The sequence below is a fragment of the Gigantopelta aegis genome, chromosome 14 (assembly GCF_016097555.1).
Source record: "Gigantopelta aegis isolate Gae_Host chromosome 14, Gae_host_genome, whole genome shotgun sequence".
NCBI classification, from domain to species: domain Eukaryota; kingdom Metazoa; phylum Mollusca; class Gastropoda; order Neomphalida; family Peltospiridae; genus Gigantopelta; species Gigantopelta aegis.
Window position 1 is genome coordinate 55,139,874 of NC_054712.1, and position 13,658 is coordinate 55,153,531.

A 13,658-nucleotide genomic window follows, 5' to 3' on the forward strand; every position below is an offset into this window, starting at 1 on the left:
TCTCGTATAAAATACCATTCATCAAATACATCTGATATAAAGTACCATTCATCAAATACATCTGATATAAAGTACCATTCATCAAATACATCTCGTATAAAGTACCATTCATCAAATACATCTCGTATAAAATACCACTCATCAAATACATCTGATATAAAGTACCACTCATCAAATACATCTGATATAAAGTACCATTCATCAAATACATCTCGTATAAAGTACCATTCATCAAATACATCTCGTATAAAGTACCATTCATCAAATACATCTCGTATAAAATACCACTCATCAAAGACATCTGATATAAAGTACCACTCATCAAATACATCTGATATAAAGTACCATTCATCAAATACATCTCGTATAAAGTACCATTCATCAAATACATCTCGTATAAAATACCATTCATCAAATACATCTGATATAAAGTACCATTCATCAAATACATCTCATATAAAATACCATTCATCAAATACATCTCATATAAAGTACCATTCATCAAATACATCTGATATAAAGTACCTTTCATCAAATACATCTCGTATAAAGTACCATTCATCAAATACATCTTGTATAAAGTACCTTTCATCAAATACATCTCGTATAAAGTACCATTCATCAAATACATCTCATATAAAATACCATTCATCAAATACATCTCATATAAAATACCGTTCATCAAATACCATTCATCAAATACATCTCATATAAAATACCATTCACCAAATACATCTCATATAAAGTACCATTCATCAAATACATCTCATATAAAATACTATTCATCAAATACATCTCGTATAAAGTACCATTCATCAAATACATCTCGTATAAAGTACCATTCATCAAATACATCTCGTATAAAGTACCACTCATCAAATACATCGCATATAAAGTACCATTCATCAAATACATCTCATATAAAATACCATTTATAAAATACCATTCATCAAATACATCTCATATAAAATACCATTCATCAAATACATCTCATATAAAATACCATTCTTCAAATACATCTCATATAAAGTACCATTCATCAAATACATCTCGTATAAAGTACCATTCATCAAATACATCTCGTATAAAGTACCACTCATCAAATACATCGCATATAAAGTACCATTCATCAAATACATCTCATATAAAATACCATTTATAAAATACCATTCATCAAATACATCTCATATAAAATACCATTTATAAAATACCATTCATCAAATACATCTCGTATAAAGTACCACTCATCAAATACATGTCATATAAAATACCATTCATCAAATACATGTCATATAAAGTACCATTCATCAAATACATCTCATATAAAGTACCATTCATCAAATACATCTTGTATAAAGTACGATTCATCAAATACATCTCATATAAAATACCATTCATCAAATACATCTCGTATAAAGTACCTTTCATCAAATACATCTCATATAAAGTACCATTCATCAAATACATCTTGTATAAAGTACCTTTCATCAAATACATCTCGTATAAAGTACCATTCATCAAATACATCTCATATAAAATACCATTCATCAAATACATCTCATATAAAATACCGTTCATCAAATACCATTCATCAAATACATCTCATATAAAATACCATTCACCAAATACATCTCATATAAAGTACCATTCATCAAATACATCTCATATAAAATACTATTCATCAAATACATCTCGTATAAAGTACCATTCATCAAATACATCTCGTATAAAGTACCATTCATCAAATACATCTCGTATAAAGTACCACTCATCAAATACATCGCATATAAAGTACCATTCATCAAATACATCTCATATAAAATACCATTTATAAAATACCATTCATCAAATACATCTCATATAAAATACCATTCATCAAATACATCTCATATAAAATACCATTCTTCAAATACATCTCATATAAAGTACCATTCATCAAATACATCTCGTATAAAGTACCATTCATCAAATACATCTCGTATAAAGTACCACTCATCAAATACATCGCATATAAAGTACCATTCATCAAATACATCTCATATAAAATACCATTTATAAAATACCATTCATCAAATACATCTCGTATAAAGTACCACTCATCAAATACATGTCATATAAAATACCATTCGTCAAATACATGTCATATAAAGTACCATTCATCAAATACATCTCATATAAAGTACCATTCATCAAATACATCTCGTATAAAGTACGATTCATCAAATACATCTCATATAAAATACCATTCATCAAATACATCTCGTATAAAGTACCTTTCATCAAATACATCTCGTATAAAGTACCATTCATCAAATACATCTTGTATAAAGTACCTTTCATCAAATACATCTCGTATAAAGTACCATTCATCAAATACATCTCATATAAAATACCATTCATCAAATACATCTCATATAAAATACCGTTCATCAAATACCATTCATCAAATACATCTCATATAAAATACCATTCACCAAATACATCTCATATAAAGTACCATTCATCAAATACATCTCATATAAAATACTATTCATCAAATACATCTCGTATAAAGTACCATTCATCAAATACATCTCGTATAAAGTACCATTCATCAAATACATCTCGTATAAAGTACCACTCATCAAATACATCGCATATAAAGTACCATTCATCAAATACATCTCATATAAAATACCATTTATAAAATACCATTCATCAAATACATCTCATATAAAATACCATTCATCAAATACATCTCATATAAAATACCATTCTTCAAATACATCTCATATAAAGTACCATTCATCAAATACATCTCGTATAAAGTACCATTCATCAAATACATCTCGTATAAAGTACCACTCATCAAATACATCGCATATAAAGTACCATTCATCAAATACATCTCATATAAAATACCATTTATAAAATACCATTCATCAAATACATCTCGTATAAAGTACCACTCATCAAATATTGGTCATATAAAATACCATTCGTCAAATACATGTCATATAAAGTACCATTCATCAAATACATCTCATATAAAGTACCATTCATCAAATACATCTCGTATAAAGTACGATTCATCAAATACATCTCATATAAAGTACCATTCATCAAATACATCTCGTATAAAGTACGATTCATCAAATACATCTCGTATAAAGTACCATTCATCAAATACATCTCATATAAAGTACCATTCATCAAATACATCTCGTATAAAGTACCATTCATCAAATACATCTCGTATAAAGTACCACTCATCAAATACATCGCATATAAAGTACCATTCATCAAATACATCTCATATAAAATACCATTTATAAAATACCATTCATCAAATACATCTCGTATAAAGTACCACTCATCAAATATTGGTCATATAAAATACCATTCGTCAAATACATGTCATATAAAGTACCATTCATCAAATACATCTCATATAAAGTACCATTCATCAAATACATCTCGTATAAAGTACGATTCATCAAATACATCTCATATAAAGTACCATTCATCAAATACATCTCGTATAAAGTACGATTCATCAAATACATCTCGTATAAAGTACCATTCATCAAATACATCTCATATAAAGTACCATTCATCAAATACATCTCGTATAAAGTACCATTCATCAAATACATCTCGTATAAAGTACCACTCATCAAATACGTCGCATATAAAGTACCATTCATCAAATACATCTCATATAAAATACCATTTATAAAATACCATTCATCAAATACATCTCGTATAAAGTACCACTCATCAAATACATGTCATATAAAATACCATTCGTCAAATACATGTCATATAAAGTACCATTCATCAAATACATCTCGTATAAAGTACCATTCATCAAATACATCTCGTATAAAGTACGATTCATCAAATACATCTCATATAAAGTACCATTCATCAAATACATCTCGTATAAAGTACGATTCATCAAATACATCTCGTATAAAGTACCATTCATCAAAAACATCTCGTATAAAATACCATTCATCAAATACATCTGATATAAAGTACCATTCATCAAATACATCTGATATAAAGTACCATTCATCAAATACATCTCGTATAAAGTACCATTCATCAAATACATCTCGTATAAAATACCACTCATCAAATACATCTGATATAAAGTACCACTCATCAAATACATCTGATATAAAGTACCATTCATCAAATACATCTCGTATAAAGTACCATTCATCAAATACATCTCGTATAAAGTACCATTCATCAAATACATCTCGTATAAAATACCACTCATCAAAGACATCTGATATAAAGTACCACTCATCAAATACATCTGATATAAAGTACCATTCATCAAATACATCTCGTATAAAGTACCATTCATCAAATACATCTCGTATAAAATACCATTCATCAAATACATCTGATATAAAGTACCATTCATCAAATACATCTCATATAAAATACCATTCATCAAATACATCTCATATAAAGTACCATTCATCAAATACATCTGATATAAAGTACCATTCATCAAATACATCTGATATAAAGTACCATTCATCAAATACATCTCATATAAAGTACCATTCATCAAATACATCTGATATAAAGTACCATTCATCAAATACATCTGATATAAAGTACCATTCATCAAATACATCTGACATAAAGTACCATTCATCAAATACATCTCGTATAAAGTACCATTCATCAAATACATCTCGTATAAAGTACCATTCATCAAATACATCTGATATAAAATACCATTCATCAAATACATCTCATATAAACATATTACCTTTATGTTCTGGAATTGTGGTAGATTGAAATTTGTGATTGTATGTCATAGATATTTACTTTCTTTTTCCAGACTTCTGATGTTTAACTTCGTCAATGATCACTTCATGCCTCCCGAAGATCCACTGGGTAGAAATGGTCCACGTTTGGATGAATTTCTCACCAAGCCAGCTCCAGCCAGGTAAACGCTTAACAAACCACAAATTATATATTTGTCTACATGTATATGCACAGACTTGTAATTTTCGTGGACAAAATCTCCGGCATGGTCCAGGCAAATAAGCATAGCATTTGGTAAGCCATGTACAGGCTACCACAGCATAAGGACCTGGGAACCTGTAGGTTGCAGTACGTTTGTCAAGTTTTCAAATTGTTTCCACTAAATCTACCTTAAAATTAAATTAAATTATTTAAAAAGTTTACAGTTCCCGTTATTATCACTATAAAAGCCTTTATAAACCCACTGGTACTGTGTTCTAATCATATTGACACTTGAATGTGCATCTTGTATTTGAATAATACAGAATTAATAAAACTTTAGGTGGTGTTACTATTGTTTAGTAAGATTTTGTGGAGAAAGAAGCACTGTTCTTGATTTTTCTGTCTCGTGGTAATCTACAACTATTCTCAAATTATTTTGATGCCTAAGCTCATAGTTTATGCCTCTCACAGGAGGATAGGATAAGTATTTAATGTTGTTATCACAGCTGAGCCATAAATTAAGCACAATTCAGGGTGATGTGGGTATCAGGCCTGTAGGAACAATATCTGGAGTTGGGGTGGGTGCGCAATGTCTAGTGAAGGGGGCACAGCATCTAGTAGGGGACAAAAGCCATATTTTATTCTTTATTTATATAGGGTTGGATTAAAAACCACACGAGCCCTACACCCCCCCTCTCCCCCCCCCCCCACCACCACCACCCACCTGTTGCTATGGTATTGGGTATCTAACTCAGTGGGTAGGGCAGTCGCATATGACATTCAAAGTTAGATGCACTTTGAAAATTTAACATGCTATTTGATATACTTTACAGGGACATACCCTAGTTATTAAACACTAACGCGTACGTTTGATTATTAGAGCTGTTTTGGATAACTGAAATCATACTTTACTTAGATTTTATTGTTTAGATTATCCATTTCTGTATATTCCAAGTGTTTCTGGTCATTCTGGTGTTTTTAATGTCACAAAATATATTTCTCACATTTTTAAAAACGCATGTGTGTCTGAGAAGTAACAGTTATGGAGTCGAGTTTTAGTTTATTTTTAGAGCGCATTTCATCATTTCAAAGTCACAGACTCATGTTTCACTCAATTGTAACTTTATCCAGATGTGTTACAGATTTGTAGATTAACTAAACTTAGTGTTAATTTTTACGGGTTGAAACTATGGTCTGTGTCCTTTTAAATCAGATAGCATGACAACTGTGTTTCTGGGTTCACAAATAGATTCAAGCAAGTCTTGAGGTGATTTTTTTTGCTGGAATACATGATTGTGCTGATGAAGATCAGAACATGTTCAAAAAGTTTGTCTTGCTGGAGCACACAGGTTAATCATCAGCTGGTAATGACAAACATTTGGTAATTGAGACGCATATTCTTCAGAAGAAACCTGATACATTTTATTTATTAGCAACAAGAGATTTTTTTTTTTACACATTTTTAAAGACAGAGCAGCAAATACAGCAGCTTTTGATATACCAATTTTGGGACACTGGTTGGGAGCGAAAAAAACAAGCAAATGAATATGGTCTCAGTGACTATACTCTTCACAAGTTCTTCTTGGGTGCTCAGATTTGGAGGAAATTTCTCATAGACAAAATATAAAACAATACTGATTGTGAATAACTGCAAAAGATTTATCTGACTATAAGAAAGCACTATATTGATCGCAGCAGATGTGTAATGGGCACATAAACTGTATTATCAAAACATATTGAACAATTTGTGTATGTATCATGTATTAACACTATTAAGTTGTCATCTCTTGTTTGATTTTATAGCAGGCCACTGCAGCCTCATCCTATTAACAATATTAAGTTATCATCTCTCGTTTGATTTTATAGCAGGCCACTGCAGCCTCATCCTATTAACAATATTAAGTTATCATCTCTCGTTTGATTTTATAGCAGGCCACTGCAGCCTCATCCTATTAACAATATTAAGTTGTCATCTCTCGTTTGATTTTATAGCAGGCCACTGCAGCCTCATCCTATTAACAATATTAAGCCTCATTATAACATCATCTCGTTTGATTTTATAGCAGGCCACTGCAGCCTCATCCTATTAACAATATTAAGTTATCATCTCTCGTTTGATTTTATAGCAGGCCACTGCAGCCTCATCCTATTAACAATATTAAGTTGTCATCTCTCGTTTGATTTTATAGCAGGCCACCAAGGCCTCATCCTATTAACAATATTAAGTTATCATCTCTCGTTTGATTTTATAGCAGGCCACTGCAGCCTCATCCTATTAACAATATTAAGTTGTCATCTTTCGTTTGATTTTATAGCAGGCCACTGCAGCCTCATCCTATTAACAATATTAAGTTATCATCTCTCGTTTGATTTTATAGCAGGCCACTGCAGCCTCATCCTATTAACAATATTAAGTTGTCATCTTTCGTTTGATTTTATAGCAGGCCACTGCAGCCTCATCCTATTAACAATATTAAGTTATCATCTCTCGTTTGATTTTATAGCAGGCCACTTGTTTGATTTTATAGCAGGCAGCCTCATCCTATTAACAATATTAAGTTGTCATCTCTCGTTTGATTTTATAGCAGGCCACCAAGGCCTCATCCTATTAACAATATTAAGTTGTCATCTCTCGTTTGATTTTATAGCAGCCCACCGCAACATCATCCTACTAACAATATTAAGTTATTATCTCACGTTTGATTTTATAGCAGGCCACCGCAACATCATAGCAGGCCACCAAGGCATCATCCTACTAACAATATTAAGTTATCATCTCACGTTTGATGTTATAGCAGGCCACCGCAACATCATCCTACTAACAATATTAAGTTGTCACGTTTGATGTTATCATCCTACTAACAATATTAAGTTATCCTATAGCAGGCCACCGCAACTAACAATATTAAGTTGTCATCTCCCATTTGATTTTATAGAAGGCCACCGCAACATCATCCTACTAACAATATTAAGTTATCATCTCACGTTTGATGTTATAGCAGGCCACCGCAACATTATCCTACTAACAATATTAAGTTGTCATCTCCCATTTGATTTTATAGAAGGCCACCACAGCAGCAGCAGCAACCTGAACACCACTCCGCTATGGCAGGGCTGTTACCCACGCCACCCATGCCTAGATTTCAGCATCCAGCAGTGTTGGTGAATCCCCAAGTGGTAGTTCAGCCGAACTGGCACAGAGACTACCCGAAGACGTACCATCAGGACTGGCCGAGGAGGGACAACCAGCACAACCACGGGGTCCCCATGGTCAAGGCCCCAAGACAGCGGAACACACCAATCCGTCACCAGATGGTCACAGAGCAGCTGTTTGAAGCACTGCGAATAGTTTTCCCTGAGATGGACCAGGAGGAGAAGATACGCGATGTCCTTAGAAATCACAGCGCTGAAACGGACTTGAACAGGCTGACAAATTACTGCATGAGTGCTCTTTTTCCCTGAGTTAGTTCCCCTTTGGAAAGTTCTTCTTTGCAATATGAAGGAACATAATCTTGCTCTGTTAACACCCCTTTTTTGCCTTGGAAGATGATAGTATGTGTCGAGGAGGAGACCCTTGCTGTACCCTGGATTAGAATCCATCTCTTTTTGCACCAACACACATTGATCGGGAAGATGGAATATTTGTAACCCTCTACACTGTGGTTATTTATGATTTTTTTTATTTACTTCCCTCCCTGTGGGTGAGCTCCGTTTTTTCTCTGACGACTACTCTGTTGTCATGACAGTATAATTGAGCAGATTATTAACTTTCCGTTATCCATCGGTTTTGTTTCAGTTTATGATTTAATTTGTGGTAAGTATATATTTTAGGTACAGGTCTTCTGTGCTGACCGTCTCAGTGCTAGTGTTTTTTATCATTCCCACTATCTTGTTTGTTTTGACATAGGCATATATTTTTGTTTGTTTCGTTCGTATCTCTAACCCTTTTTTTTTTTTTTTTTTAATCATGTGCTAAGACTGGAACCATGATGGCTCCGCCACCATTCTAAGTTCTGTCTGTACAGCACTTTATTGGTGTATTCTTTTGCTTACAATGAAGGCGTCATGTCAGAGGTATGAAGAGAATATTATGCGAATGGTTAGTTCGCATTATGAGCTGAATACAAATGGATCATGAAAATAAACGTATCATAAAATTGTACGATTATGATGATGTAAAACAACATTGGTTTTCAGTGACTGTGGAAGTCTTTTTCGGTGATGTCATTCTGTATCGAACCCAAAAGTGAAAAAAGCCCAGTGTCATCATTTGCTGAATATGCATGGAATGTTTCTTCTGTGCTTGATCGTCATGAGTACTTATAGTCGTAAACCATTAGCATACGTAATGATACTAATTACCATTTGTGAAACCTAACTGAAAGAATACATGTTCTCATTGATAAGATGGAAGTAATTTACAATTAGATTAACCAAGTATTCTATAAAACGTATATTGGCATATTTATCTACATAGGCAACTAATCCATTAGATTCATTATTTTACTATTGTGCACAAAATCGGGAGATTTAATGGCGTGTATAGAGGATTTTTATAGGGTGTATCCCATTTAATTTGTTGGAAGACTAAAACAAGGAATTGGTATGTAGAGATCTCATTTAATATACATGTATCATACTTCATGACATTGAGTGCCATAATGTGTCAACTTGCATTAGATGATGTTTATTATTGTGTTGAGATATCATTTATTCATTCATTCATTGCACAACTTTGTATATACTCGCTGTTAATGAACCCATCATGTCTTGATGAAACTTACTGAGAGAAAAAAAAGAAGAGTTCTTGAGTTCATCGTTGATCTGTCCTATTCATGTATCATCATGAAAATGAAATTGGAGCAGGTGTTAATCATTATAGACATGATTTGTAAATTGTGATTATTTTTGTATTTGTCGGGGTTCCAAGTTTCACATGAATAAGTTGTTCCAATTCATTTTCAAGGCAGAAGCCAGTGTTTCGAATCCAGTGGTTCAAATTTTGTATTTTAAATTTGATGTTTTTAAACTCATTGTTGAGCCTTGATGTTAATACCTTCTTTGTCAAAGAGATATCATTTAAAAAGGAGTGAACATTACATGCTAAACATCATCATTGCAGATTTGGAGTTATCTCTCCTTCTGATACTTGCCATTAAGATACCTGTACGCTAATGTTGATTAGGTCCGTCCAACAGTTGTCAGGTAGTTTTAGATATCATCTTTGAAAAGCTAATAATGTGATATGTATAGTAAACAAAATGGACCGTAACTGGTTACCATGTAACATGGCCTAGATATTACTGATGATGAAAGCGGTGACAGTACATCATTACAGAGAGCAGAAGCTGTAAATGTTTATTCTCAACTGTTTCTTGTGTCTTGCAATCCAGTATTGAGATGCCACATATTGGTCATGTATAAACTCCATTATCCAGTAAAGATGTAAATGTTGTAAATTGGTGTCAAATTTGGTGCATTGTACATATTCATTCAACAGTTAATTTAAATGTCATCTAAGATGTTTTTTGTTTTTTTAATGGCAGGCCTCTCCACTTGCAAAAAGCAGTTGAGCAATCCTTTGCTCTCCTGATAATAATTGCAGGTAAGAAATTTCAAATAAGGATACCGCTTTCGGGGACAATTTTTTATTGCAACCATTTCATTTTGCATGTCTGTTAACGCAACTTTAAAATCCCACAAACTGCCAATTGATTACATGGTGAACCATTACCTGGTCTCAAATTAAAGGTTGAAACCTTCAAATGATAACTAATTTTAATACAAGTTGAAGGTAACTGATTTGGTTAACATAAATAAAATTTGTGTAATCAAACCGTAGATTACCTAGATAAGAAATTGCATGCACCGACTTCGATTTACCTACTAAGAAATTGAAATATTGTCTACTGTTCTATACAAGAAGCAACATAAAAAAAACAAATGATAAAACGAAACGATGAAAGGTGAGTTAAAATGCTGACTTCTTTCTGTCTTTTAGTGAGTACGAGGTGAGTGGGAGTAACTGCTCACCTGTTGTGGACAGGCCTGAGTAATAGTTTGCTTTAACATTATTACTGTTCGTTTGAAGTGTTCTGTGTGCTACTTAGGCATCACAAGATGGCAGCAGTGGGGGTCGGGGTGGGGGTGGGGTTGAGCAGTTTTATATCAGTTTGCATTTTAGCTGTGGGAAGAAACTAATACTCCAGCTTCAGAATTTGGGGGCCCAGACACTGCTAATGTCTCTTTGCTTAATATTAACCAAATATGTTTGAGACAACTTAAACTTGTAAATACCATTTTTGTGTGAACTTTGATCATATTTAACCACCATATGTACAGATACATCTAATAGCTGTCATCCACTAAGTTTAGGAGACTCCAATACTGAGTGATGAACTAGCTAATAAAATACAGAAACCCATGATTGATGAAATTCTTAAAATGTGAATGTTATTATGCTAGGATTGTTTTATTCCTGTCTTTCACTTGCACCTTCCATTTGTTCGTCAGACATTACAAGCTAGGGTAGTGTCATTTTGAAGGATTGTCAATCTATAAACATTCAGTAATCGTAAGTCTCAATTTATTAACTTTATTTCCATGTACTGTATATTTTGAAGTGTCAAAACGCAAAAGTTCTTTCTGGTGGAATGGCAAAAACTATCAATATGACATATTTCCACCAAAATCAGTTTTAGTCTTGTCATTTGTGTGAAAAAGAAGAACATAAAGTACAACCTTTAATGTTATATGTCACGTGTTCCCCCAAATATCGATGATCAGAATAAGTAATAGCAACAAAAAAATGGATGGTATGTGGCTATTTGCCCTGTTTTTCAAATATGAAAAATAACAAACATCTCTACATCACGGAATTTTCAAGTTTCAGGTAAGTATTTAAAAACAAAAAAAACAAACCAAAAAACCCAACAACAAATTTGTATATATATTTGAATAAGTATTTGCATAAAGTGAAAATGAATATGATAAAATGCAGATATCACTTAATGCCCTCGTTAAGAATTGAGGTCCAGGTTATGCCTATTTGTTCCTTATTTTGAGAACATTACAGCAGGAGACTACATTGTATTTAGCTGCTGTTGAGTGTAAACTGGAGGGTTGTATTAATATGATGCTTAGCTGCTGTTGAGTGTAAACTGGAGGGTTGTATTAATATGATGCTTAGCTGCTGTTGAGTGTAAACTGGAGGGTTGTATTAATATGATGCTTAGCTGCTGTTGAGTGTAAACTGGAGGGTTGTATTAATATGATGCCACTACTCATCATCACAGCAGGAGACTTCATTGTATTTAGCTGCTGTTGAGTGTAAACTGGAGCTTTGTATTAATATGATGCCATTACTCATTGTCACAAAAGGTGACTTGAAGCTTATGTCTACACATGTATTTTAGATATGAGATATAATTTAACACCATTAGTGTTATTGAACTTGAAAGGTCAAATGCCATGTTTACCAGGGGTATTTCTTTGAGTTCTACAGAACAAAATTTTGCACATAGGGGGGAAAGGTTTGTTTAATGTCTGTTCCTACCCTAACCCAAGAAATCTAAGGGTGGATTTTCAGTTGAGCTGTACAGTGCCACAAGGCTCTTTTGTTTTGTGTAAAGAGTATTCTGTTAAAAGATCCACCCAAAACTATTAAGTATACCAATCTTGTGTTTTATCATTTTGAAAAAACATTCTTGACATCATGAATTTGAATAGTGACAAATAGGTCAAAGTATTTTCATGCCTTGACCTTACTGTCCATTATTAACTCTTCGTGCTTGACCTATTTCCTCCAAAATGTCTTCTGTAAATTATCAAATAAAATGAATGCAAACATTAAATCCTGCACTATAAAGAGGTTCATAAGTCTGTTGGAAATGAACCTTTACAAATAACGAGATCATTGGTCATCACTAGGTTCCTGTTTATGTATTTAAAGAAACACACACTCTTTTGGGGGGGGGGGGGGGGAGCAGTGTTGTTATTGTACATGTTTACATTTGTGTATGGGAAAAAAATATTTTGGCACAAATAATTTATTCAGTTCTTTTGACGGAAGCATTCGTGTGCAATTTACAATATTCTTTTATCAATAAGGCTGACCAGTGACATGACTGCATGTTCACTGTTCTTGTTTGATTAATACAGGACATATTATACATCGTTTTTTTTAAATAAATGTGCATTCTCAAAAAAAAAAATTATGTGTTAACATTTTATTAGTCCCCTTCCGGACCAACTGGAGGGGACTTTAAGTTTTGTCTCTGACTGTTTATCTGTCTGTCCATCTGTCCAAAATATAGTTTTCCAGATTTTTTTTTTGATTTTTTTTTTTTTTTTTTTAAGGCAGTGGCTCAAGATGTTAAGCTGCAATTTTGTATATAACTTTATCATGTAGTTACAGATCAAGTTTGACTTTCAAGAGGATCATTTTATTTCTGACAGAGTTAGGGTTTGTGAACTAAGGAGATAAGAAAATTAAAAGACAATTTGTTGGAAGTTGAGACATTTTGACATGTTTGTAAAAATAAAAACCTTTTTAAAATGTAAACGGACAGAACTCTTGATGGGTGTAGATTATGAGAAAGGACAGAACTCTCAATGGGTGTAGGTTATGGGAAGGAACCGAAATCTTGATGGGTGTAGATTTTGGTAAGGGACCGAAATCT

At 32.9% G+C, this 13,658-nt stretch overlaps 1 protein-coding gene across 1 annotated transcript in view; it reads left to right on the forward strand.

Annotated features, from left to right (window-relative positions):
• The window catches only part of LOC121387964 (NEDD4-binding protein 1-like), a 29,129-nt gene extending 15,939 nt beyond the window's left edge, over positions 1–13,190 (forward strand). Inside the window, exons 5-6 of the mRNA XM_041519147.1 lie at positions 4,850–4,957; positions 8,040–13,190. Of these exons, the coding sequence (XP_041375081.1) occupies positions 4,850–4,957; positions 8,040–8,439 (508 nt within the window). The 3' untranslated portion in view covers positions 8,440–13,190. The remainder of the gene's footprint in view (positions 1–4,849; positions 4,958–8,039) is intronic.
• Positions 13,191–13,658: the final 468 nt, after the last annotated feature.